Source organism: Paramisgurnus dabryanus, chromosome 20 (genome assembly GCF_030506205.2).
Source record: "Paramisgurnus dabryanus chromosome 20, PD_genome_1.1, whole genome shotgun sequence".
Taxonomy (NCBI): domain Eukaryota; kingdom Metazoa; phylum Chordata; class Actinopteri; order Cypriniformes; family Cobitidae; genus Paramisgurnus; species Paramisgurnus dabryanus.
In genome coordinates, this window is record NC_133356.1 from 27,571,023 (window position 1) to 27,597,792 (window position 26,770).

Here is a 26,770-nt window from a genome sequence, read left to right on the forward strand (position 1 = left end):
AAAAACGGATCTATATGCAATGTAGTTACCCAATTTACGCTTGTAAAAGCGACGAAGCAGTCGCAATGACGCGTGCACGCACGTATTCATGTCCGCGCGCGTCTTTGCGTTCATTCGCGCACAACCGCATTCAAAAGACGCCACGCGAGTGAGTTAGCTTATGAAAACATGACGAGAGTAAAGGAAGTTTCTAAATAACAATGCTAATCTTATTTTGACTCGATCATTATTGGCTTCAGTAGATATACATCAGAAATGTTTTGTGCAAAGCAGGGAAAGGGAAGAAGAAATGAGAGATGATGAGTTCATTAAGGGAGGTAAGACAAATTACAACCCCACCCTGTCAGGTCTCAAACATTATCAAACAAATCTCAGGAAAACCTTTTGTCAAGTCTGTAGAATTGCATTGTTGCTGAGAAAATCAACAGATGTATGTATGTGTTATACTGTTCTGTATTTTCAGATATGAAATTAATATTTAGTTTACTAATATTTAACTCTAGGACACTAACTTACATAACAGTTAGCACTAGCAGTAACTATGACTGAGATTATTTAGTAGCAGTCATAAAATGACTGGTTTCTTAAAATATTCTTGTAAAAATATTCTTGTAAAAATAAGTCATTAATCATTGCTATCATTGTATAATGTAGAAAATATTTCTCTGCTGTCATTATTTCCAAACATGTTATGCCATTTATGCATCCAAACATGTTAATAATGTTAGGTATGATGAGGATTATATGTATCTTTCGCAGTAACTATTGCACTGTAGAATAGTGGCAAAGGATATTGTATAGAAGTATTGCACACTTCTTGTACACAGGGAATTTTCTGCTTGGGGCCCCCATAGACCCTAGAATCGCCTCTGCTCAACCCAATAGTGCATCTTCCGGATGTGGTGGAACGGGAGCTTCATGCCCTGGATGTGGATCCCACAAATCTCAATCAAGTGCAAGATGCTATCCTATCAACATGGGTCAACATTTCTAAAGAATGCTTTCAGCACCTTGTTGAATCAATGCCACGTAGAATTAAGGCAGTTCTGAATGCGAAAGGGGGTCAAACACAGTATTAGTATGGTGTTCCTAATAATCCTTTAGGTACTGTATATGCTTACAAAAATGCACTTATAACCTTTTGTACATTTGCTTTATTATAAAGTGCAATTATTTTTAATGCATTTTTTGTAATAACGTTTCTTTATCAGCATATTGATTTTATTAAAATATTTTTTATAGAATTAACCTATGACAATTTTATTTTGTATAGACACCTTTTGCGTTAAAGGATTTTAGCAGCATAGGGTGAGGTTGTCAATTGCAACCAACAGTTCACCCCTCCTTTCGAAACGCATAGAGAAGCTATGGTAGCCGCCACAGGACAACCATGTCATCATCGGAGACAAAGTAGTGACGAAATGTGCTCTGTAGAGCAGTTTGTCTGTTTAGGGCTACTGTAGAAACATGACGCCAACTTCCATGTGAGGAGACCATGTGTATGTAGATAAAAACGGCTCATTCTAAAGTAATAAAAACATTACGTTTTATTATGTGTAAGGTCTTTGTACACCACCGATAATAGTTATGTCTATTATATTCCATTTCTGTCAAGAAATCCTTCAAAAATGTACAAAATGCATGGCATTGACTCCAGAAGTTTGCACAAAACCTAACGATCCATCTTATCGCATTTTATGTGATGGTTTAAGAATGTCCCAGAAATCATCTTCTGTGCACTGAAAGTATAGAAATTACTGTCCTTTCTTTCCAGATATTCAGTGTGGTCTGTCTGAACAACACTGTATTTGCATCAGTCTTTAACACGATTTTGTCTTGGCCTGTACCAGCTGGAGCAGCAACCTGTGAAGTTCCTTCACTTCAGACTTCAGCTCGCTCAGGTCCTGACTGTGCTTCTGCTGGTCTCTCTCAAGTCTGTGAAGAGATTGAAGATGCTCCTCATCTTGTGGATGTGTTGCCTCTCTTCCACTGTATGAAAGTGCATCACAAACAGATTATACTGTACATCGTAATATAAAAAAAAACATAATCCAAGAGGTCTGAAGTTCAAAGACCTTTATAACCTACCTTGTGGCTTCTTCTATGGCTAAATGAAATGTTGTCTGTTTTTGGATGTTCAGATATTCATCTAAAGTGTCCTGCAAAGTATGCAAAGTTTTTAGAAACACATGCAATACTACAATTCAAATGTAGATTTACTGTAGGATGAGAGATGGGAAATATACTATAACTGTAAACACCTTGATCTGTTCTGTAAGTTTCTTCATCTCAGCGTGGTGATCTGGGTCAGTGGTGACATCATCATCATAGTATTCACCAAGCGGGGCACAACGGCGGTGGATGTACTTGTTGTCATAGCAACGTCTCAGAAAAGGCATGGATTCTTCTATCTGCAAAATGATAGCCGCTTGTTGCATCACTGCATTGGCCAATGCGTTGTCATACACCCTATGAGCACAGGTGGCCAGGATGACATAGTTAAAATAAAACGTAACACCCCAAATTGAACATTCCTTTTTTAAGGAAAGTATAAGGCTAAGTAAATAATGACTGAATGAACATTAAAAAGTGTCACCATGTAGATACATTTGTCTCTGTATTTACCTTTGAAAAGTGTCAGAAAGAAGAGCTATTAGCAAATTGACACACAGAATAGCCGACAGGGCCAGAAATGATCCACAGAGCAGGTAAGCCATGACTGCATCCACACCCAACATAGCATCGAACTCATATTCATCCACCAGAGTAATACGGTACAGGCTGTAGAGAAGTTGGGGGACCGTCTCCATACTTGGCACGACAGATAAACCTGAGAGTAAATCAAGGTTTATTTCTCATGTCTTTTATTACAAAATTATAAAAGTCCTTGTGATGGTACCTCCAAATATGATCCAGAAAGCACATGCATATGGGATGTAGATCTCGATATACAAAAAGAGGAAACGCAGCACATCTCCTGCAATCTTTCCCAGCATAACAATGAAGGGACCCATAGCCCTAGAGTAAATATATAAATGTAGGTATTTAGCAAATGCTTTAATCCAACCCAATTTAAAACAGTGAGGAAAAAAGCAAAGCAGTCCCAAACTGTCACCAGGGCAGTACCGTATAAAAATGCCCTATATGTACAATTTAGGTATAGATATGTATACATTTGGTGCCAGAAGTAACTCAGATGTACTAATATGAGGTGTACTTTTTTACCCCAGTGACAAATAGAGACCATTTTTTGACCAACATATAGTATATGTTAAATATTTAGCATCATGGTCCTGTGAGGCACAACATTTGTTTCTCTTGTATGTCCCCACATGTAGCAGAATGGCAATAAAGCTTGAAACCATATGTACTATTCCTTCATATGTACAGCAGCATCATTTTAAGGGTAATACAGTATTGGTACATATACAGTATTGTACAAACCCCCGCTTCCTTGTGTTTAACATACATTTAGCGTATGTTACCATGGTTATATGGTAACAAAAAGAGGCCACCTGTGGTGTCTCAGTGAAACCAGAGACACAGGAGCATTGTTATCTGGGCCAATGACCAGGTGGTAGCGTTTGGCTCCAGGCATTTTGGGTATAGTACGTGTGTTGAGGCAGTTAGGAGATTTACGGTGTGTTGTTATTATACCTGGGGTCATTGGTTTGCATCATATGTATCTATGGTAACCCATATTGGCCAGGTGTCCCTACAGAAGAACTGGTGTTACCTGAAGGCTCGGACCTGCTTCATCAGCCTCAACCAGAGAAAAATAATGGAGACCGCAAACAGCCGAAGGCTGCTCTGTCGAAGCGACTTAGACATCAGATATACATCTGCAAAGTGGATGCCCAGGACTGCCAGTAACAACACATACACAAGCCAGTCAAAGATATTCCTGCATGGGACATATTACCAGATTTAGTCATGTATTGTAGTATTCACAATACTCACTCTTTTATATTGCTTGTTTTGAGGAATATTACCAGAGGTCCTGAGAGTAGGTTCCTTTCAGGTTTCGAATGAACTTAATTTGTCCTTCTAAGTAAATGCGCTCCTGTATTATAATAAAAGATTAGTATATTGTTATAAGTATATAGATATTGTTTAGTATTTTCTTTTGAGAAATAACAATATACATATCATCATAAAATTTTTTAAGAGATGTTCATGTTTAAAAATAAGTTTTTATTGTATTAACAATAGGTGGCATGATGCAGATTACGAATAATACAATAGACAAATACATTTCAATAATTATTTAATATGTAAAAACAAAGAAACGTAAACTATATATATGCAAAATATCTATACACCGTGAGTTTAAAGTACAGCAACACAACAATAGGACTATAAAAGTACACACAATGTAAAGAGTAAAAGCTGCACTGTAAAGAATTTCTGTAGAAATTACAGTATTACTGGGTATAACTGGCAACTAGCTGTTTGTAAATTTTACATTTATGTTATTTACTGGAAACAGTTTATTCAAAGTTAAATGAACATGAAACATTTTCAGTCTTTATCTTCTACAGTAAGTTACTGGCAACCAGCTGTATAATTACAGCTAATTTTTTTACAGTGTACTTAAAAAAAATAATTACATTTTCTCACTTTAAGTGAAAAATTTAAGTTGATAAAACTTACATTTTTAAGTAGATCCACTTTATACAGTCCATGTTATTTTTTTTCTCATTTTCATTTTCTTATTTCATTTATTCGAGGTCTGCTAATGCTTTCAAAAAAAGCTTAGAAAGTCCTAATGAAATCCAAATTGGTTTTAAGTATGAAATATCTAAGCCCTAAAAATATATACAAACTAGTGCTATATACAAACATAGACAAAATTCCCAAATAAGCATTCAATATATCTCACTTTTTCTAATATGGATGAATGATTTTTATGACACCATTCTGCACTTCAACTACTCATCAGTTTCCAGGCTTTGAGGAAAACTAAACACTATTGGCTATTTTAAAAGAGGGAGGAGCTATTAATTAAGTCCGACTCTAAACTTCTGTTTCATTGGAAATTACATCATCGAACAAAGTGTTTTAAGGGTGGTTTCATATTAGGTTCAATTGCATGGTCTGAACCAAAGTTTGATTGATTCCCTCCCGTCTTCTGCCGCTGGTCTCTGTCATAATCATAAAATTTTGTTCTGAACCGCAGTACACTTGTGTCATCATCAATAGCAATGACAATTTACGTGTGTAGCACAATTAAAAACAACGTCCGTTGATTAATGTGCTTTCGACAACGTAATCAAATTCATTTGTAATCAAATGGTAAAAATCAAATGTTTAACTCTAGGGCAGCTGCAAAATGGGCATATTTTCAAAAAAAGTGGAGTTCCCTTATAGAAGATATTTATATTACTGTTCTACAAACCTTTTCAGGTATTTTCATGATTATAAAGAACATGTATAATGATTATGTTTGACGATGATAAATTATAAATGACTCAAACCCCGCTGCTGAAGAAACCCACACTCAATCCTGCTACTGTACGCTAGAGAACTACAGACCCGTTTCTCTTCTTCCCTTCATTGCCAAGACTCTTGAACGCATTGTGTTCAACCAGCTCTCCTCTTTCTTCACACAAAATAACCTCCTGAATAGCAATCAGTCTGGTTGAAAAAGCGGTCACTCCACTGAGACTGCGCTGCTCTCAGTCATTGAAGCCCTAAGACAGGCAAGGGCAGCTTCCAAATCATCTGTGCTGTTCTTTCTGGATCTATCTGCCGCTTTTTCATGATAACGGGGTGCCTCAAGGCTCTGTGCTTGGTCCGCTGCTCTTTTCGATATACATGACATCCCTGGGCTCTGTCATTTCCGAAAACATGGCTTTTCCTACCACTGCTATGCGGACGACACTCAACTCCACTTGTCGTTCCACCCTGATGATGCCACGGTTTCTGCCCGCATTTCGGCATGCCTGAGGGACATCTCTCTCTAGATCAGGGGTGTCAAACTCATTTTAGGCTGTGGGCCGGATGGTAAATAACGGCATGAAGTGCGGGCCGGATAATTTTTTTAAACCTTAGTGTGCTGATAATTGTGTTAAAATTAACTTAACAAACCAATTAATTAGTTTGTTTAGCAAGAAAACCAGAGAAACACACAGCTCTGTGAAAACTAGATTTCATAAGGTCACACTCATACTGTATATTATACCCACAAATTTACATCTGTACAAAATCCACTGGCCTTATAGGTTGAAAAGCTTTAATTTAACTTCTTTTGCCTTAATGCCAAAATTATTTATAAACCATTCACTGTTCTTTGGAATATATTTGTAATGAGAACAGTCATTTAGAAAATGCTAGATGGGGCAGTGGCCCAAACCAAAAATGGTACTAAGGGGGTGGTACTATTATTATGGTTTTAATAAAGTATTATAAATATTATGTATTATATTACTAGCATCAACTTAGACAAGTGATTATAATGGGAAATATAATAACAAGAATTAAAGTGTGACAATCTGCTAAATATTCAATATGATGTACCTGCTGGCTTGATGGAGCTTTGAATGCATGTTTGCAATGTTGAACTGCTGCTAAAAGCCTCTCTTTCAGTTCTCTGTCGTTATTTTGTGAAGGCATTGGTGTTTTTTGTATTTTTTGTCTACAAAGTGTGCCAACAACAGCAAATTTAGTGTTTATATTAACTTAGATCTGATCGGGAACATTAAATCGATTAGACAAGCATTGTAACGTAAATAAGAATGTGGATATTTTGGTTTTGTTAGCTTGCTAAGTTGTTAGCACTTTTAGAACACTGACAGCAAATCATTACCGGAAGAAATACATAAACATACTTACAAATTACTAATTATGCGGTTTAACAACTGATATAATGTAATGAATCTACCTGTTAATGCAACAAACTTCGGAAACTGTCATCTTCGCTCTCCAGGCAGAGAGTGGACACAGAGATGCTGCAGAGCGGGCGAGAAAACACGAAGTGGATTACCAGAATCAGTGGATCTTTAGCGGAGCGGTAACAATAAAACGGCAAGATTTTTGGGCACCGTGTTTAGTCTATGTTCCGCGTTTTGCTGCTTTCCGCAAGTCTCTCATATTAAAAACGAACTAGACACCCGCCTAAAAGGGTTTTTAAAATATGTATTTAATATTTAATAATACTGTATAAATCATCACGCGGGCCGGATTGGACACCTTTGCGGGCCGTATCCGGCCCGCGGGCCGCATGTTTGACACCCCTGCTCTAGATGAAGGATCACCATCTCCAGCTTAACCTTGCAAAGACAGAACTGCTTGTCATATCATCTGAACCAAAGATTCAGCACAACCTTTCCATTCAGCTAGGTTCCTCGACATCATGCCTTCCGAGACGGCCAAAAACCTGGGAGTGGTCATTGATGATTGGCTTAGCTTCACGGAGCATGTTGCCAGCACCGCTCGCTCTTGTAGATTCATCCTCTACAATATTAGGAAAATTAGACCTTTCCTAAACGAGCACGCTATGCAGGTCCTGGTACAAGCTCTTGTCCTGTCCAGGCTGGACTACTGCAATGTAATACTGGCAGGGCTTCCAGCCTGCACGACCAAACCCCTACAGATGATTTAGAACGCAACGCAGCAGCAAGAGTGGTCTTCAATGACCCAAAGAGGGTGCACATCACTCCTCTCTTTGTCAAGTTACACTGGCTTCCTATAGCAGCTCGCATCAAATTTAAGGCTCTGCTCCTGGCCTTTAAAACCACCACTGGGTCAGCACCCCCTTACCTTCACTTACTTATAGAGCCTTATGTACCCTCTCCATCCCTGAACTCTGCCACCGAGGGACGGCTTATGGTGCCATCTCAAAACGGGAAAAAACCACTAGCGCGTACCTTCTCAGGAGCTGTTCCACAACTGTGGAATGATCTGCCGGTCGTGACACAATCTGCTGACACTGTAGCTGTCTTTAAGACTCGGCTAAAAACCCATCCCTTCCGCCATTATCTCACGTCCTAATAGCGGACTTACTATCTTTCTCTATTTACCTTTCTCTTTATCTCTTTATCTCTTTCTCTATTTACCTTTATCTCTACACGTTTATGAACAATGTTTAAGTTCCGATTATAAGTTCATCTTTCATTTTTCTCAGAGTTACACTTTAATAAATGCTGTGTTACTATCAACCCAGAGTTGGGTGAAAAAGCGACGAACCCAACCCAGCATTGGGTTGTCATTTTACCTATGCCGAGTTGTGCCAAAATGCTGGGTTGTTTTATCCCATTGCTGGGTCAAATTTAAACATTTTCTGGGTATATTTAACCCAATGGTTGGGTTAGTCTCTTTCTGTTTTGACACTAGGTTGAAAATAACCCAGTGAAACGGAGTGTATGAATGGACTAGCCGTGATACCTCAGGCCACATAGGATGAGAGCAGCTCAGGTCATCATTGACTTTCTGTACAGCCCAGCACTGCCAGTGTTTGAGTTTCCTTTGTGATCGTACGATATCCATCAGTTCCCTGTACACCTCGGTCATCGTCAGCACAAGTGCCAAAACCACCAACAAAACACGCCACCAGTCCTATACAGAGCAGTACACGTGCTGATCATAAGCAAACAGATTAGGACATATGTAGTATCTGTGAAAACTGGGAATTCATGTTAGGAATTTTCATCCTTTACAATATTAGAGTGGCTGCATGTTGTAAAGGAAAAAATTCCCAAAATGATCCAGGTACTTTGTTTATCCTTTTTTGGTCTTACCCGAGGAAGAATATAGCGATCTCCTTCCTCTGGACTTACTGACACAGATATGGCGACTGTCGTCCAGGAGACAATAAATAGGAAGTTGAGAAGCAAAAGTATACAGGCACCCGTTCTGTAGAGGAAAAAAAATTTGATGTTGACTTCTGCTGGTGTCTTGTTTTTGTTTATAAATTCAACTCTGGACGTTTACCTGCCATACAACTTCCATTTGACAGTGATGAGTTTTAGCACCACGGGATGCATGATGAGATCCAGTTTACCCTGACTGACAATTAACTCCAACTGTGAAAACAGATTCAATTCAGCAGCACTCAGGTGGAAACAAATGTTTAAAAACAATGATTTCACTTCTAATGACAATAATCTGTCATTATTTACTCACCACCATCATGTCATTTCAAATATCTAGGTTGTGTTTGTTTATTGAACACTTGTAAAGAAATAAATTTTTAATACTTTTTATGCAGCAGATAGTTTTGCACTATATTTTTAGCCATATGGCCAAACATACAGTATAGCCAGCCATGACAGCTTTATGTAAGGAATAGATAGAAATTTCAATATGAAAATTAATTTGTTTTCAGATTTTACTAAATTATGACACAAAAATGTTGTTTGTATAGACTTAAAAAAATGCTGAGTTATAGTTTTAACCACTGATCTATAAATGACTTGATTGTGCATGACGTTACAATTTTGAAGCCACCATGCCGCCATGTTGGTATACCCAAACATTCTATTAAATTAATGGACGTTATCAGATTTTAATAATAAAACATCACTTTACTAGTCACCGTTTTTATATCTGAAGTCTCCCTGTACATTACAACGCAAACGTCCAAAGCATGTAAATAGTTATTTACTTAAAGTTGTACATTTTGCTTTTTAAACAGTTATTATACATTTATCTTTATTACAGTATCAGATCAGCAGACAGACCACACGGCATATTTAGTATTAATGACAAAAGTGCTCATTCTGAAATCTAAATAAATCATGCTTTGTACCATATGTGCATGCAATAATTTGCCATCCTTGTAATTATGTTATCTTTACAAGTTACCTAAACTTATTCAGAGAAATAACGCTGACCGTGTAGCTTAATGTCAAAACACTTTATTTATATCCGTGTCATTAACAGAATGCATCAGACACTGATGCAGTTTTATTATAAATCCCTTATCCTGCCCAATTAAAATATAAACATTGCAAATAACACCAAAAGTAACAATTAATTTAGGATATTTACACATATCCTAAAAATTAATCTTGTGTGACTAATACGCTGTAAACCGGTTGATTTTAGATCATGAAAAGTCAATGACGCCCTCTGCCGGTTGGGTATACCAAGATGGCCGCTCGAACTCTGCGCTGGCTTCACCTGAATCACCTCACTTTGTTACGTTAAGCGTTCTATGCGCAATCCAGTCATTTATATAGATCAGTGGTTTTAGCACAATAATTTAACCCAAATATGTTAAACTCACCGGCTGGGTTTGTTTCTTTTTGATGCAACGTTGGATTGAAAATAACCCAGCAATTTTTAGAGTGTAAACTGCATAAAGCCTTATTAAGAATTTCTAAAATGTCTCCCTTTGACATGACCTTTCTTAGCCTTATGAAAATTAACCATGGTTTTACTATAGTTAAAAAAACATTGTTACTGTAGTAAAACCATGGTAACCACAAAATAATCATGGTTTTGACAACCATGGTTTTTAAAAACCATAGTTAAACCATGGTAAGTGTATTAAAACCATGGTTTTGCTGATAGTAATCAATACATAAAAAACATGGTTACTACACTTTTACCACAACAAAACCATGGTTAATTTTCTCAAGGGCAGTCAATATTAAAGATATCAAGGTTAAATGTTCACAGAATGTTCTTTACATTATGATTATGTAGAAAACAGTAAATCAGTAAAAAAAATGACTTTAGATGGATTTTCACAGGCAGTTCGCATATATGATATGATAATATGAAATATTCCCTTATGAAATGTAGACTGTACCGGAGAGGATGGATCAGAATGTTTTGGATTTTTCATGTTGATGGGCTGTGGCTCTATGAGATGAAGGTAATAGAACTGCTTCCGGGTCATTCTGTCTTTCATATGAAACTGACTCATGGCCAGATCAGCCTGTTGAGATCAACATTATCATCATGTAGTGCACTCTATATATTCATTTTACTCTTTATTATAGCTGCAGTACTGTCGAACTGTTTAAGGTTTATTAACTCTTTCCCCACCATTGAGTCCCCAAGATTTGTCTTGTGAATTAAAGGAAAATGGTATTTGACTATGTTCTTACCTCAACTTAGACGAATTAATATACCTATCTTTTTTCAATGCGTACACTTAATCTTTGTACAATGCGTCGTGAATGTGTTAGCATTTAGCCTAGCCCCATTCATTCCTTAGGATCAAAAAAGGGATGAATTTAGAAGCCACCAAACACTTCCATGTTTTCCCTATTTAAAGACTGTTACATGAGGAGTTACACGAGTAAGTATGGTGGCACAAAATAAAACATGCTGATTTTTTTAGAGGATAAAAGATGAGAAGTAAATTATATGGCGGAAAAGCACTTAGTTTTTTAGCACAAATTTTTTATCCGATAAAAAACCCATCACGTTTTATTTTGTGCCACCATACTTACTTGTGTAACTACTCATGTAACAGTCTTTAAATAGGGAAAACATGGAAGTGTTTGGTGGCTTTTAAATTCATACCTTTTTGTATAAATTCATCTAAGTTGAGGTAAGAACATAGTAAAATATTGAAAAACGGTGGTGTTTTGAATCTAATCGCTTACAAAAATGCAATAATCTCAGCTTTTTGCTCAAAATTTTGTATTTTTGAAGAAACCTACCCATATTTGAGAGCTGATAAAAAGAAAAGGAAGATTTTTCCCTGTTTTTTTTATTGCTTTTTTGTTAGTTTGAAAGCAGAGGGTCTGTTCTTTAATTTGATTTATTGTATGTTTATATATTTATTTTCTTGAAGGCATTTAACTTTTGTGAAAATCATAAAAAATGCTGGCGCTAACTGGCAACTTTAAAAAAAAATGCTGCGGGGAAAGAGTTAATATTTAAAATAAAACGATGCCTTAAATACTGCACTTTCGACATTATGGAGTCTATGGAGTGTATTCGAAGATGGGATGGAGTTCCAGTTTAAAATGTACAGAATTTCTAAATTAATTTTATTTATTGGCCTCCAAACATTATGCTTGCTTCAAACATAAATAAAATGGGATTTTGTGCATATATGGTTTAAAAATATAAAATACTATATGTACCCAAATACAGCCTTGGCCATTTCCACCACTGGTAATGTGTAATATGACAATATAAAAAATGCAACTACATGAGCACATTTACAGTAAAAAAAAACTCCACCAAAGTAACATAAGCAGGTGGATTTTTATTTAATGACTATGAAGTATTCTGTGAGCACACTGTTTAGTATTTGACCTTTCTTTAACACTCACCACAGGGGTCATTTTAGCAATCATAGCAGTGATACAGAGCTGACCATCAGAGTCCTGCACCCCAGCATCTGCTCCAAATCCCAGCAGCAAGCGCGCCGCCTCACTTCGATCTGTATATAATAAACAACTCATAAAAATATCTGAAAGCAAGCATCCAAGCAGAAGCTCTACAACACTGATTACATGTGTCCATCTGTCAGCATGAGAGGACAATGAGATGAGGTCTGATTGGTCTTTATAGATTTAGAAAAATCTTACCAAAGTTAGCTGCCAGCTGTAGTGGTGTTCTCCCTTTATAGTCTTGTACAGCTATGTCAGCCCCGTTCTGCAGCAACAGCCTGACTGCTCCAACAGCATCATTCTTAGCTGCAAAGTGTAGCGGAGTCTGATTGTCTTGGTATGTGCGAGCTTCAATATCAGCTGCAGTGAGATATAAGAGACACAGCATTCATCAGTTAAACAAAACTGTATAGCATCTAGTTTTGAACTCACAACATTTATATTATCTGAGGATATAAAACATATAAGCACACCTCCTCTTTCTATCAGGAACTGCATCATCTCCTCATAATCCAGGGCAGCAGCTACATGAAGGGGTGTAACTCCAAACCCATCCGCTCTTTGAAAATCCGCCCCTCTTTCCAAGAAAAAACGCATCACATCCACATTCCACGCTCGAGATATCTAACAATAAACACAATTTAAATATTCAAAGCAATTCTGAAACAATCTCATAGTGCCGTGGTTCCCAAGCTTTCATCCTTGGACCCCCCACCCCAAGTACATGAGTCCCCTCCAACCCTCTACACATTTTTCCGTTTAATTTTGCCTTTACATTGACAGGCACTTAGAGATGGACTACGCAAAATTGAAGTAATTATTTTACATAAGATAATATTTTCACTTCCTTGGCATTGTAAGCATAAAAATTTTTACTTTTTTAAAAAACTATTAGCAGATCATTTTATGCATATTTATTTGAGCTCAAAGCATATCAGATCCTGCGTAATGCACTTATGCCATAAACACATAAGCCTTATGTAAGAAGTCAAAGATTAACCTCGTGCAGGGCTGTTTGGCCGTATTTATCTGTTGTGTTGGGGCTGGCACCACTCGTGAGGACATCATTCAGAAACTGAAGGTCCACCTGAAACAGCCAAAATCAACATCTCAGTGTGATATTCACAAATTGGACATCACGTCTACCAAAGTTCACCACGTTGGAGCAACAACATGGCTAGCATGGTGCGTCACCTCATCTGTGTCTTTGTTGCTGGTTGCAAGGGCTCGGAAATGATCCAGTAATCTTTTATTGAGCTGGCTTTTGCTGTCGTGTCCATCTATAGCATCTTCGTCCATTGCTAGACCTCTGTATTTGTTGCTAATACTTTCCTCTTAAAGAAACATTGATTTTAGTGATGTATAACTAACAAAATATACATTTAAATGTGTTTTCGTGGGTGTTAGACTTGGAAACATGACAACACCAATGGTGTTTGAATATATTTAGCATGGTATTTTTACATTTTTAGACCAATGACACCATCACATCATGTTTTTAACATGCATCCAAGGTAATATCAAGATTAACTTGTTTTGATAGCATTATAGTAATTTTAAAGAGCACCTATTTCATTGCTAAACAACGTTATTTTGTGTATTTGGTATAATAGAATGTGTTTGCATGGTTTATGGTTAAAAACACATTATTTTCTACGTATCGTATATTTTTGTAGCTTCAGATTTCACTCTCTTCCTGAAACGCACGGATTTGAAATGCTTTGTGTCCCTGATTGGTCAGCTAATCTGTACGTTGTGATTGGCCTGAATACCTCTGACATCAGCTGGAAATGTGATGCTCCTTACCATGTTTGAAAGATTCGCTCACAATGAAAGCTAACCGGAGTTAACTTACAGGCTGTGAGTCAAAGTGGGAGGAATTATGATAATGCCGGTCTTGTCTACATCACCAATCCCAGGAAATAAACGGTTGCCTACAATCCGTGTGTTTGTTGTAGTCCAAATAAAGAGATTTACGTTGGAGACGATAACTCGCGTCGTTGTTTACTTTGGAGTATTTAGCTTTTGCGTATCATTAATATGTACTAATACACACTTACACAGCAAAGGAAATGTAAAATCGTGAGTTGGACAATAGGTGCTCTTTAAGTACCTTGTACAGTAAATACCATTATATATGAGTATGGTATATATTTTAGTATATGGTATATGGTAATATGGTATACATCAAAGTAGGCCTATATTACAATACAACCACTGTGTAGTATAGTACAGCCAAAGTACTTCTTGCTTGAAAAGTCAATGGAAGATTTTATTAAAAAATTTTCAAAACCAGAGTTTGTCAGTGTGAATACCTGTAGGTTTTTTCTTTGCACACTTTCGGGCGACATGTTTCCAGCGGCCCCTCGCGTAGGATGCCAGGTTGGCGACTGACCGGCCCACATCTGATGCCATAGAAGCTGGTGAACCAATAATGGACCTTACTGACTACAGTCAAAGACACAAAACAGTCAAACCAACAGCAAACCACAGATAGTTCAGAGTTAAGCTCCATTCACACAGGTAAGATAGTTTTTCATCTAATTATGATGAGAAATGTGACAGATTTGAATAAAGATTGAGGATCCTCACCTGACTAGAGATTCCATCAGTAAGTTCAATCCCAAGGTTCTCATGTCCATGAAGTCCAACTTGACTGAATCTCTTCATTCTCCTACTGTATTTAAAAGAGAGCACCCGGCTATACTGTTTATCTCTTTACTCATGACACGCAAGAAGATCCGACTCGCAGCCCTAGAAATAAAAGTAACCTAAACTAATCCATATAGCACAAAGCTTCAAATAAACAGCTTCACTTGTATACGTCCAACATGCTGACAGAAGAGATTTAAAAACAATCGCAGGCTGTGACTATTGTCGGATGATTTGTTTCTCAGTTACTTGTACTGTGAGTCGTAAAGCATGCGTGTTAAACATCATCTTATGACATTCAGTTACACCCTCCCTGTAATAAATCTGGGATAGCATTTAGCTCAATCTTTTACTAAGGCTGCAGTAACCCAATCACAGACTTCAGTTTACAGTGTGATTATGATATCCTATCAGATTGTATGTATACTGATAATGACCTTTAAGGCTAATCACCTTACTTGCCATATAAAAATATAAACCAGAGAATACACAGATAGACTTGTGCAGACTTTTTCTAGTTGCTGTTTCTAATGAACATCTAACCGTATAGTGGGCAACCCATGGCAGTCCAGGTTGGTGTGACTTTTTAGAGGAAACAAAATACTTGTAATTTACCGTTTTCTTAACTGTAAAAAATGATATGAGATCATCATATATTTTATGTTACTTTAACTTAAAGGTGCCATAGAATGTAAAACTGTATTTACGTAGGCATAGATGAATAATATAAGTTCTGTACATGGTAATGACCAAGGCTTTGAACCGGTTCACAAAATGAAAAAGAAAACCAGAAACTTTTGATGTTTTGCAAGGAACTGAAACGAAACCAGAAACTTAAAAAAATATATATGTTTAGGAACAGAATCGTTTATTTAAAATAATGGTAACCGTTTCATACCGTTTTTTTTTTTCGTTCTTTGACAAGATTTCTGTGCAATATGACTCGGTGAAGTTCACTTCCGGTCGTCCTTGACTCATCAGAGAAATGAGAAGCTTGCCACCAGCAAGTCTCTAATGCTCAATCATAAGAGGTAAATATTGTAGGCTGCCAAGTATCTCAAGATTTTTTTAAAAATGAATTAGTGGTGTAACGGATCGCAGTTGATCCGTGATCCGTACAGATCATGACCCACAGTTCAACTCGCATGCAATTCGCGGATTGATATGCAAATTTAAATAAGGTGAAAGTTGATGATTTGCACGTGTTTCAAAGGCTTGCAAATGTTAACACTAAAGTGATATTAAACAATTTAACCACAAAAGGCGCTAAAGTGAGCAATTTTCTATACGCACAGGCGCACATGCGCTTTAATGTGTCCGGTCCAACCCCAATCAAACGTGATTATCCCTATGCCCTTCAAAGATCAGAACTCTTGATGTATAAACTTAAGAGAGAGATGCGCTACTGTGTCTCATAACTGTAGTCCATTAAAATACAACTACGTCATTTTCATTTTATGTGGAGCGACTGTTTATGCTGCATTTTCTTTCTGAAGCGCCGTTTGGAATTCGTCCTCCTTCTGTGTGTGTGTGTGTGTCTGTGTGCGCGCGCATGTTTAAGTGCACTCAAAAGTGCATTCATGGAGAGACGCGTTTTAAATAGCAAGCGAACAACACATACAAACAAAATGATCTTGAAACACCACAGTATTCTTCTTCTAGTAAAAAAAATCGTTTAAGTTGTTTGCCAAAAAACAACATGGCAGAAATTATCCTTGTCTTGATTCATGTATAATGCTGAAACAAATGTAGACATGTCAGAAATACAGTTATGCCGCTTACATAATGTAGCCTTTATTAATGTTTGATGACAAGATAGAGACTTAAGGAAAATTAGACTAATAATTTAAAGGGACACAAGGCAGCATTTTTATGTTAATAAATCATCTTCGTAAGTCGGTATATGGTTAAATGACTCATTACCGGACGAATGAAGACTCTCTCGCCCGCCCCTACCGTCTGTTGGAATAATACCCCACTTGCAAGTTCGCTGTATCCGACCCGGTGTCCTTCAGTCTTGCAAAGTCTCAGATATCGCGAGAAGCAGGATCACTTTACGGCAAACAACACAGAGGCAGGCAAGCGAAACACGGCTAGCGATTGTTGCAAATGGCAGAACTGGGGAAGAAGCATCGAAAACCCTTGACGGAAGATTCCAAGAAAAGAAAAAGAGCTTCAGACCTAATATATAAATATATATAGATATATAGATAGATGTAGAAAGATAATATTTGTCTAAAGTTATATTAGTAAGGTCTATATGTTCATCTGGACGAATGACGTTTTCCCTTTGCTTGTCTATATATATATTTATTTATTTATAATTACATTATTCTCATGACCACTCTCCCAATAAAAAACAAAACACGAAAGCAGTAGTTTGCCTCGTTCATATCGGTCGTTCACGTTAAAAATACTATTATGCATGACAACACAATAAAAATAAAAAATCAGTTGGAAAGGAAATATTACTTACCTAACTTAGATAGACATAACTGAATTGGAAAAAAAGCTGATAAACTGGGTTGCGAGGGGGAAGGGACAATAGTGTGTTCCAGACACTAGGGAGCTCGTAGAGAAATAATACGCAGACTTGCCTGGTTTCCCTTTAAGTTTAATGTCCTAATGATCAGCCTACTTATTTGTATGTCCCACAGCTGACATGAAACGTCATTAACCGGTTCGGGACCTTTATTTTTTTGTTCTAACCGGTTCAAGAACGTCAATTTTAGGGTTGAACCGAAAACCGGAAACGTTAAAATACTGTTTCTGTTCGAAAGAACTAATTGGGAAAAAATCTGGTTCAAAGCCCTGGAAATGACACATTGTGAGCCTCAAACGTGATTGTTTCCTCCTTCTTATGTAAACCTCATGTTTGCAAAAAAAAAAAAAAAACACGCTGGAAAACAGGCCAATGTCAACATAACACAAACTTTGATGTCACAGTCAAAATGTACACCCCAACAATAAATTACACATTAAATTAAATACAATGTTGTTACAATGCTAAAAACAAAGTTGTGACTGCTGAGTTAGCACTACATGCTAGTTAATGCTATATGCTAGTTAGGCATAACTAGCTCTAAGTTCTAATATTGACATTACAGTTACATTTTGCAAGTCTATAATGAAAAAACACAAACTTACCACTCAAACATAAGGTCTGTTTACACAAACACAGAGCTACTAAAATGAACTGCTCTGTGAAACAGCCAATCAGAGCAGAGCTTAACATTATTATTCAGGACCCGTCCAAATAAGGTAATAATAAACCATTTAATTCTAAAGGCAAATCTTAGAGTTGTAAATGGGCGTGTAAAAACATTTTTGGATAATTTTTGGACTTAATAAAGACACATACCTTCTTTGTAAATATCAGAGGACAATCTAACATATTATTTTAATGCTTTCTTTGGCACCTTTAAAAATTTTAAGATATGTCAACTTATCACAAGTCAAAACTTAAAAATTGCAAAACAAAGTTGTTTTAACTTTATGCTGCATTGTTTTTACAATCATCCTATATAATGTAAAGAACATTCTGTGAAAATATAACCGTGATATCTTTAATATTATTGACTAAGTTCAGGTCAAAGTTTGAAATCAACGTGAAATCAAACTTTGATGCTCCTAATCTCATCATTAGATTTATAAGACTTTAGCCTGGATTTTACAGACACGGTCACAAATTATTTGCTAAATGACAGCAGGGTTGTAAACACAATTAAGTAATTCAATTTATTGCTACACTATCACTATAACAACAACAAATCTCTCACTAGTAAATACATTGTGACATTATCATGTGACTCCTAAAAAACATAACTCTCAGTCAGGTCTGTTAAAACATTTTATTACACATTGAGTTTTGATAACCAACGTACAACAATTACATTTGAACTTCAGCAGCATTTCTGTGATGTGGCTCATAACTTGATATCTATTTGATAGTGCTCTGCAAGTTTTCCATTTGGTGCTTTTCAAAACACACATACTGTAGACCTTCATTCCCTGAGTGAGTTGGGACTCATAGTGAAAGCTTATTGGGTTTATCCAAACCAGTGGTTTCCCATACACTCCCTGTTCCATTCCACACGACACAGCCAGCACCACTCGAACCTACAATGAGACCTTGGACACACCATGTGCATACAGCCACCTACCATAAAGAAAAAAGAGAAACCTTATCTATACTGTTAGGAGATAAGGACACATTTGTGTTAAACTTTTAAGGTTAAAGGTGAAAAAAAGTAAAGTAAGAAAATCAACCAATGATACATAAGAAGAGTTACTGTTCTTTTAAAAAAAATAATATGTGTGAGCTGGGAATGTTCTAATAAAACCTTAAAGGGATAGTTCACCCAAAAATGAACATACTGTAATCATTTATGCACTCTCATGTTGTTAGAAACCTGTTTAAATGTCTTTGTAACCAAATTGTTCATGGACCCCATTCACTTCCATAGTAGGAAAAAAAGAATAATATGGAAGTAAATAGGGCTCCTTTGTGTTCATTAAAACAACAAAATGTATACAGGTTTGTAACAACATGAGAGTGAGTAAACGATGACAGAATTTTCATTTTTTGGGTGAACTATCCCTTTAATGTACTACTTATTGCATAATCTGTACATGTATATAGTCTGGCATTTTTAAAATAGTATTTAAAATATAGTTTTTTAAATCACTTGAATACATTTTACAACTGTACACTACACTGGCTATGTTTACATTGTCTCAATTGACCAAATGTAAAATTGTGTCATTCCGACTGAATTTAATCTGATTGTAGATTAAAACAGTACAGTTTACATGTAAACATTTAATTTGTTTAATCTGCCAATGGGGTATGAAAATGTTACATTCATTTTTTTCTTGAATTAAGTGTTTAAGAAACAAGTAAACTTATTTCAAGATTTTTTCTTACCCCATTGGCATTTTTGTGCTTGTGGGTTGTGGTGTTGGGGCTCTGGAAATTTCCCTTATTTTCAAATCCCAATGTTGACAGGTATAAGAGTGCTATTCTGACCATACCCATCAGTACACTATACAGTAGTTACAGCTGTAAACAAAAAATATTGGTACCCTTGGTAAATATGAGCAAAGAAAGTTGTGAAAACAAATCTACAGTTTCTCCTTTTGAGCTTTCATTTGAAAAAAAAAATCACAAAAATCCAATGTTTCATTGATGAAAATCTTTGAAGTGGGGGATACACATCACATCATAAAAATGTTTTTCTCAAATAGACGTTGGACACAATTATAGACCCCCTTCATTTAATCCTCTTAGGCACTTTCATTTGCAGGATAACAGCTCTGAGTCTTGTATAATGTCTGATGAGGTTGAAGAATTCATGGCAAGTGGTCTTAGATTATTCCTCTATACAGAATATCTCTCTACAGACCCTTCAAATGTTGCTGCTGTCTCTCTTCACTTCAATCCAGTCAGATTTCAAGATTTAACCACAACCCATACTAAGATTTCTAGCAGAGCAAGTCAGGTTTTGACTTTTTATCTGTTTGTATTTGATATAATCCATGAAGCCATGTATCTGAATAAGACTAGGTTCACAACAATAAAGATTCAGAGGTATATTTAATGGAGCACTTTTTAATCCTTGTGTGGACAAACTCTGTTTTGTTTCATATGGCCGCAGAACCCAGTCCTGTTCGAAGTTCCAGTACAGCAAATAAATATGCTGGAGTTTGTTTTTGCATGAGAGCAGAGGATTTCTTATACTATGTCCCAAACTACTTGTGGTGCTATTTTACTTTATTTTTTTTCAGGGTTCGCACACCTTAGTTAACTTAAAATTCAAGGACCCTTCAAGGGCTTTCCAGGTCCAATACCCTCAAATTCAAGGACTAAATGTGGGGACACATTTCAAGTGAGAGCAAGGTTACATTGTGTTACCTTTTAAGATACATTGTTACAGTTCCCTTTCGAGGGAACTTGCGCTGCGTCACTGCAGTGACACTTTGGGGACGTTTCCAGGGGTAAGTGCGTCTGAATGTGTATATCAAATTCAACCAACAAAAAAGACAGGGTGACGCGGGAGCCAGGAAGTAGACGGCGTTACAGGGATGCAGGAAGTATGGCAAGGGAGACGCAGCGTCTCGTTCCCTTCTCAGGGAACAACAGTTACAACACACGTAACCCTAGACATTTTCATGTGTCAAACACAACTATGCAAAAAAGCATTTTGGTATGAATCAACATTTGCATACAGAAGATATAAAAATTTAAAGCGAACAGTTTATTAAGCACGTGTGCTTAAAAAGTCTAGAATTTTTATGATATTATCCTACACTACACAGGGAATAATATGGATTTTTTTTCCAGAAAACTTCTTGCATAAAATAGATTCAAGCCCTTTCAATGACCTGTATCTATATATGTATATTTTCAAAAACTTCCCAGAGCCTTGAATGTTTTTCCTCCAGATTCACAAACTTTCAAGGATTTCAAGGACCTTCAAGGAAGCTTTCTGAACCCCAAGATTTCACAGGTTTCTGAAGTTCTCCATCTGTGATCCTTAATGAGTCTTTGTCCACTGAAATGATGACTTGCTGAGCATTAAGAAGATATAGACACACGTCCTCTTTTAGGCATTTTTGCATCATCTCCAGTTGATTTAAACGTCTTCATTATGCCCCTGATTATGGACATAGATGTTTCAATCGTTAAAGGTGCCGTGTGTAAAAATTATGAGGATCTGTTAACTATAATATACAATATAAAATACATAACTATATTATCAGTGGTGAATAAAGACCTTACAAAATGAACTGTATTGTTTTTATTACCTTACAATGAGACTTTCTATCTATATATACCACAGGTCCCATTACATGTAAGTCACCATATTGGACTGCCATGTTTCTACAGTAGCCATAAAAGGGAAATACTGCTCTCAAGAGCAGTTTCTTTACAACGTTGTCTCAGACGACTATGGTCTCTATTTTAACCATCTAAGCGCATGGTCTAAAGCACATTCCGCACAGTCTAAAAGGTTGTTCCTGATCCACTTTTGCTTATTTAACGACGGGAACAATTGTTTGTGCACCTAGCGCACAGTCTAAAAGGGTTGTTCCTTTTCTCATAATAATGGGTGTGTTTTGGATGTAACGTGCAATAAACCAATGACAGTCTCATCTCCCATACCCTTTAAAAGCAAGTTGTGCTCGCTCCATGCCAATTCCATATTTAGATGGCTGAGTTTGTAAACTGAAAAACTAAGATTATTTTTGTATTACAACCTTTGAAAGTAAAATGAGCAGGTTTTTATTGCTGTAAATGTATGGATAGCCTACATGATCAGTGTCAAATAACAATTTACAAATATGCAAGAAAAGGTTTGTTTGTAACTTTATTTGAAAAACGTTATTTGTAACAAACAGGATATAAAGAATTTACAAACGTGTGGAGAGCCAAAACGTTTCAGTACTCGGAGTCTCTGACAGCGCCGTGAGTGTTTTGAAAAGCATCTCACCATATCCAGAGATACAAAGTCATCATACAATTCATTTCGTGGGGTAGCATTTTAAATAAACATTTAAAAATAAATGCAATATATGCATTTGTTTAAAGCAAAACTTTTAATTACTTACCAGGCTACAGGTGAAACACCTCTTTACGCCTTCTTAAATCCTGTAATCTGTCCTAATTTATGTCCAAGAGACATAAAAAATTGTTTAATCCTTTAATTTTTTATATTTAAAAATGTTTGTGTGCTGCTGCGCATCCATGTGTGTGATAAGCAAACGCGCCTTGTCGTCCCATTTATAGGCGCATATTAATAAAGCGCTCCTTAAATAACAAAAACAATATTGTGCCATTGACTTTAGACCAGGTGTAAGTTAATCAATGGCGTAGTCTATTTTGGTTGCCTTTTTTAGAAGTCACTAATATCTACACACTGCACCTTTAACTATTTCCTTAAAGCCACTTTCTACTTTGTGTAGCTCAACAACCTTTTGCTGCACATCAGAACTGTAGTCTTTGGGTTTGCCCATTGTGATGAATATATAAGGGAATAGGCTTTGTGTTGTTAATATTTATTGCCCTGTGAAACAGGAAGTCATGACTGGAAAACACGATGTTTCTAGTCACCTTAGTGTGCTATTTTAATTTCAATGGGAATTTCAGAGATTTTTTCACTCATACAGATTTCTAAGGGTGCAAATAATTGTGTCCAGGGTGAGTAAGAAACATTTATTTAATAATGTAATCCCCAACCCCAATTTCAATTGTTGTACTTCAATAAAAAATTATTTTTTTTGTGATTTAAAAAAAAAATAAGCTCAAAAGGAGAAACATTGTATATTTCTTTTCACAATTTTCTTTGCTCATATTTACCAAGGGTGCCAATATTTTTGTCCACAACTGTAGGTAACAGAAAACCGTCTTACCATTTTTTTCCACAGGAACTTTGCATTTGGGGCATGGGTGAGTTGTCTTGTCTATAGTCTCCTGTGAGGCTTGTTCCCACCGAGCACGAAGTGCCGCTTCTTCATCTACAATATAACCCTAAAACACACACACGCATGCACGCACACACACAGAGAGAAGGACCTTTTATCTCAAATATCCTAAAATTGTTTCTTTTACATAATTATTTTATGAATCAAGTGATTTGTGAATGACTTGTAGGCATTGTCCTTGAATGACACTTTGTAACTATAATCTCTGCACTCCTTAACTGAACAGAAGGAATATTTAAGCAGACGGTGAGTATTTTCACCTTGTGGAATGACTGATGAAATCGCTGGCCCACATAAATTGAAAAGTGTCCATGCATATGTTATGAAGTCATATTAAAAGTGTGGGATTTTTTTACCTGAAGGGTATTTCCCTCTGCTGTGGCCATCTTCTGTCTGCAGCTTCCCTCGTGATATTCTTCCTTACAGTTTCTGCAAAACACAAACTAAACAACAAAACAGGTATCATTATCAAACTGTAATGCACATTATTAAATTAAGCTGGAGATTAAAAAATCAAGAAAGAATAACTAAACACCATGTATTCAGACAATAGTGGAGCATGTCCATACTTAATGTAATGAACTACACCTGCTGTCATGACACCTTGTGATTTCACAAAACCTCCAAAAGTCACATCACTACTAGTTAGTTAGCAGCATAGAAATGCCTCAGCCCCTGGCAATCCAATCAAATTCCCAAATCTTGAATACATAACTTTCAGGTAAAAAATGATTTAGTTTGCTGCAATCTCCTTTAGGATCCGAAACAATATTGCACACCCATGCATCAAACCCAACACTAGGGGACAGCCTTTCACCATAACCTTTATCAAATCGAGCTTTAACAAGTGAAGCACTATCACTCATGGGTTTAGCATACACCTTTTCTTTGAAGCGCCACTGATTTAGTATTTCTTCAGAGAGCCAGACTGTGAAGAAGAGGAGCATCACATCATCTCTCTGCTTTATTATTTCTGCTGCTCGTGACAGATCCTCTCAAGGTTCGGAGACAGATGCTTCTGTGTTTTCTCTCACTTCTGTAATGATGAGAAAACAAAGTTCTTCTGACAGCCACTTTCCTTCTACTTTTTCACCCCCGCTATCATTCGTTCCCTTTTAGATGCGCCACCATTCATGTTTATTACCCACATGGTTGGTGTCCTTCTCCAGCACAGCCGTTTCCCGCCGCGTCTGAGAAAAGAACGGTGCGCTCAACGCTGAGCGTGGAACAGCGTGAGACGTTTCTTAGGGTGAAATTAATGGCGCACATAGTCCTGAACAAACCGTTTCAGTTTCTTTACTTTCAAAGAAATGTGAGATTACAATTTGTCAAGCCGGTTTTGGTTTCTAATAATCAGGCCTACCCTGAATCTCTGCTTGCAGGATGTTTTTTATCATGAGAAAAATTCCCTGGTTGCCATTTTCAAGTTTCTCATGACAATGCCTGGCCTTGGCCTATTAATAATATACTGTCTCTGATCATCTGCCAGACTGATCTCTCACAAACACACACTTACTTAAAGGTGCACTGTGTTACGTTTATGAGGATCACTTGACAGAAAAATAATATACATAACTACTCTCACCTAAAGGATTATTAGAAACACCTGTTCAATTTCTCATTCATGCAATTATCTAATCAACCAATCACATGGCAGTTGCTTCAATGCATTTAGGGGTGTGGTCCTGGTCAAGACAATCTCCTGAACTCCAAACTGAATGTCAGAATGGGAAAGAAAGGTGATTTAAGTAATTTTGAGCGTGGCATGGTTGTTGGTATAACCACTTGTTACAACCGAGGTATGCAGCAAAGCATTTGTGAAGCCACAACACGCACAACCTTGAGGCGGATGGGCTACAACAGCAGAAGACCCCACCGGGTACCACTCATCTCCACTACAAATAGGAAAAAGAGGCTACAATTGGCACAAGCTCACCAAAATTGGACAGTTAAAGACTGGAAGGAAAAATGTTGCCTGGTCTGATGAGTCTTGATTTCTGCTGAGACATTCAGATGGTAGAGTCGGAATTTGGCGTAAATAGAATGAGAACTGGATCCATCATGCCTTGTTACCATTGTGCAGGCTGGTGGTGTAATGGTGTGGGGGATGTTTTCATGGCACACTTTAGGCCACTTAGTGCCAATTGGGCATCGTTTAAATGCCTTGGTCTACCTGAGCATTGTTTCTGACCATCTCCATCCCTTTATGACCACCATGTACTCATCCTCTGATGGCTACTTCCAGCAGGATATTGCACCATGTCACAAAGCTCAAATCATTTCAGATTGGTTTCTTGAACATGACAATGAGTTCACTGTACTAAAATGGCCCCTACAGTCACCAGATCTCAACCCAATCGAGCATCTTCGGGATGTGGTGGAACGGGAGCTTCGTGCCCTTGATGTGCATCCCACAAATCTACATCAACTGCAAGATGCTATCCTATCATTATGGTCAACATTTCTAAAGAATGCTTTCAGCACCTTGTTGAATCAATGCCACGTAGAATTAAGGCAGTTCTGAAGGCAAAAGGGGTCAAACACAGTATTAGTATGGTGTTCCTAATAATCCTTTAGGTGAGTGTATATTATCAGTGGTGTAAAACGACCTTACATAATGAACTGTATTGTTTTTGTAAACTTGAGCAGTTTTATCAACATACACCACGGGTACCCTACATGAAAAAGTCGCCATTTCGTGCCACCATGTTTCTACAGTAGCCCTAAATGGACAAACTGCTTTACAGAGCGTGTATTGTCACTACGTTGTATCAGTTGATGACGTGTTTGTCCTGTGACGGCATTCACTATGTGTTTCGAAAGTGAGGGGTGAGCTGTGGACTGAGCCGTTAGTTGCAATTCACAATCTCACCACTAGATGCTGCTAACATCTACACACTGGACTTTTAAGGCAATAACAGCATCTTTTGGACACCTGGCTAGATGTCCCTGTACCTGGTGCAAATACAAACTCTTTTTTCTATGTTTACACGTAAATGACATCTAGTTTCCTGACTTTAGGCTACAGTACAGGTCTTGTAATAGTTGAAAAGTTAGTGTTGAATCTTCAGAAACCTGCAAATAGTTTGTTAAATTTTATATGAGGTTCACAAGTTTTGCAACCTTGTAACCACATTTTTTATTACAATCTTCTAGCAATAAACAACATTTATTAAAAATTTAAATTAATTCCTAGTTTTAAGGTCCTTTAAATTACAGTATTAAAAAGAACTACAAGAAGTCAATTTTTGGTTCATTTTTAACCAAGTATCATTAAAAGTTCACGCTCAAAAATGTAACCTCAACAAACCTTAAAGGGATAGATCTCCCAAAAA

At 37.0% G+C, this 26,770-nt stretch overlaps 2 protein-coding genes across 4 annotated transcripts in view; both read right to left on the reverse strand.

The window, feature by feature from the left end:
- Positions 1–573: 573 nt before the first annotated feature.
- Positions 574–15,472, reverse strand: LOC135733205 (uncharacterized). Of its 2 annotated transcripts, XM_065251579.1 has the most exons (18): positions 14,892–15,472; positions 14,615–14,747; positions 13,494–13,633; positions 13,300–13,386; positions 12,773–12,923; positions 12,498–12,659; positions 12,240–12,349; positions 10,757–10,885; positions 8,932–9,023; positions 8,739–8,853; positions 8,386–8,556; positions 3,993–4,063; positions 3,737–3,904; positions 2,900–3,018; positions 2,626–2,830; positions 2,262–2,469; positions 2,089–2,159; positions 574–1,989 (listed from the first exon to the last, which is right to left on the reverse strand). In XM_065251579.1, the coding sequence occupies exons 1-18, from the start codon at positions 14,967–14,969 to the stop codon at positions 1,821–1,823; spliced, it is 2,379 nt and encodes a 792-aa protein (XP_065107651.1). In that variant the 5' UTR covers positions 14,970–15,472; the 3' UTR covers positions 574–1,820. The 2 variants fall into 2 exon arrangements, with proteins under 2 accessions (XP_065107651.1, XP_065107658.1); XM_065251586.1 differs by lacking the exon at positions 10,757–10,885.
- Positions 15,473–18,783: 3,311 nt separating this feature from the next.
- Positions 18,784–26,770, reverse strand: part of prkn (parkin RBR E3 ubiquitin protein ligase) — a 139,505-nt gene continuing 131,518 nt past the window's right edge. For both annotated transcript variants that reach the window (XM_065251568.2, XM_065251557.2), the window contains 3 exons: positions 23,792–23,878; positions 23,364–23,481; positions 18,784–19,110 (listed from right to left, as the gene is read on the reverse strand). In XM_065251568.2, the coding sequence (XP_065107640.1) occupies positions 19,001–19,110; positions 23,364–23,481; positions 23,792–23,878 (315 nt within the window). In that variant the 3' untranslated portion in view covers positions 18,784–19,000. The remainder of the gene's footprint in view (positions 19,111–23,363; positions 23,482–23,791; positions 23,879–26,770) is intronic.

Bases quoted from the DNA above. Each gene is read 5' to 3' on its own strand.
- LOC135733205 (XM_065251579.1), bottom strand. From the start codon at position 14,969: ATGAAGAGATTCAGTCAAGTTGGACTTCATGGACATGAGAACCTTGGG. The intron at 14,748-14,891 runs GTGAGGATCCTC...CTTTGACTGTAG, and splicing joins CTGATGGAATCTCTAGTCAG to TCAGTAAGGTCCATTATTGG. The intron at 13,634-14,614 runs GTATTCACACTG...TGTTTCTTTAAG, and splicing joins TGCAAAGAAAAAACCTACAG to AGGAAAGTATTAGCAACAAA.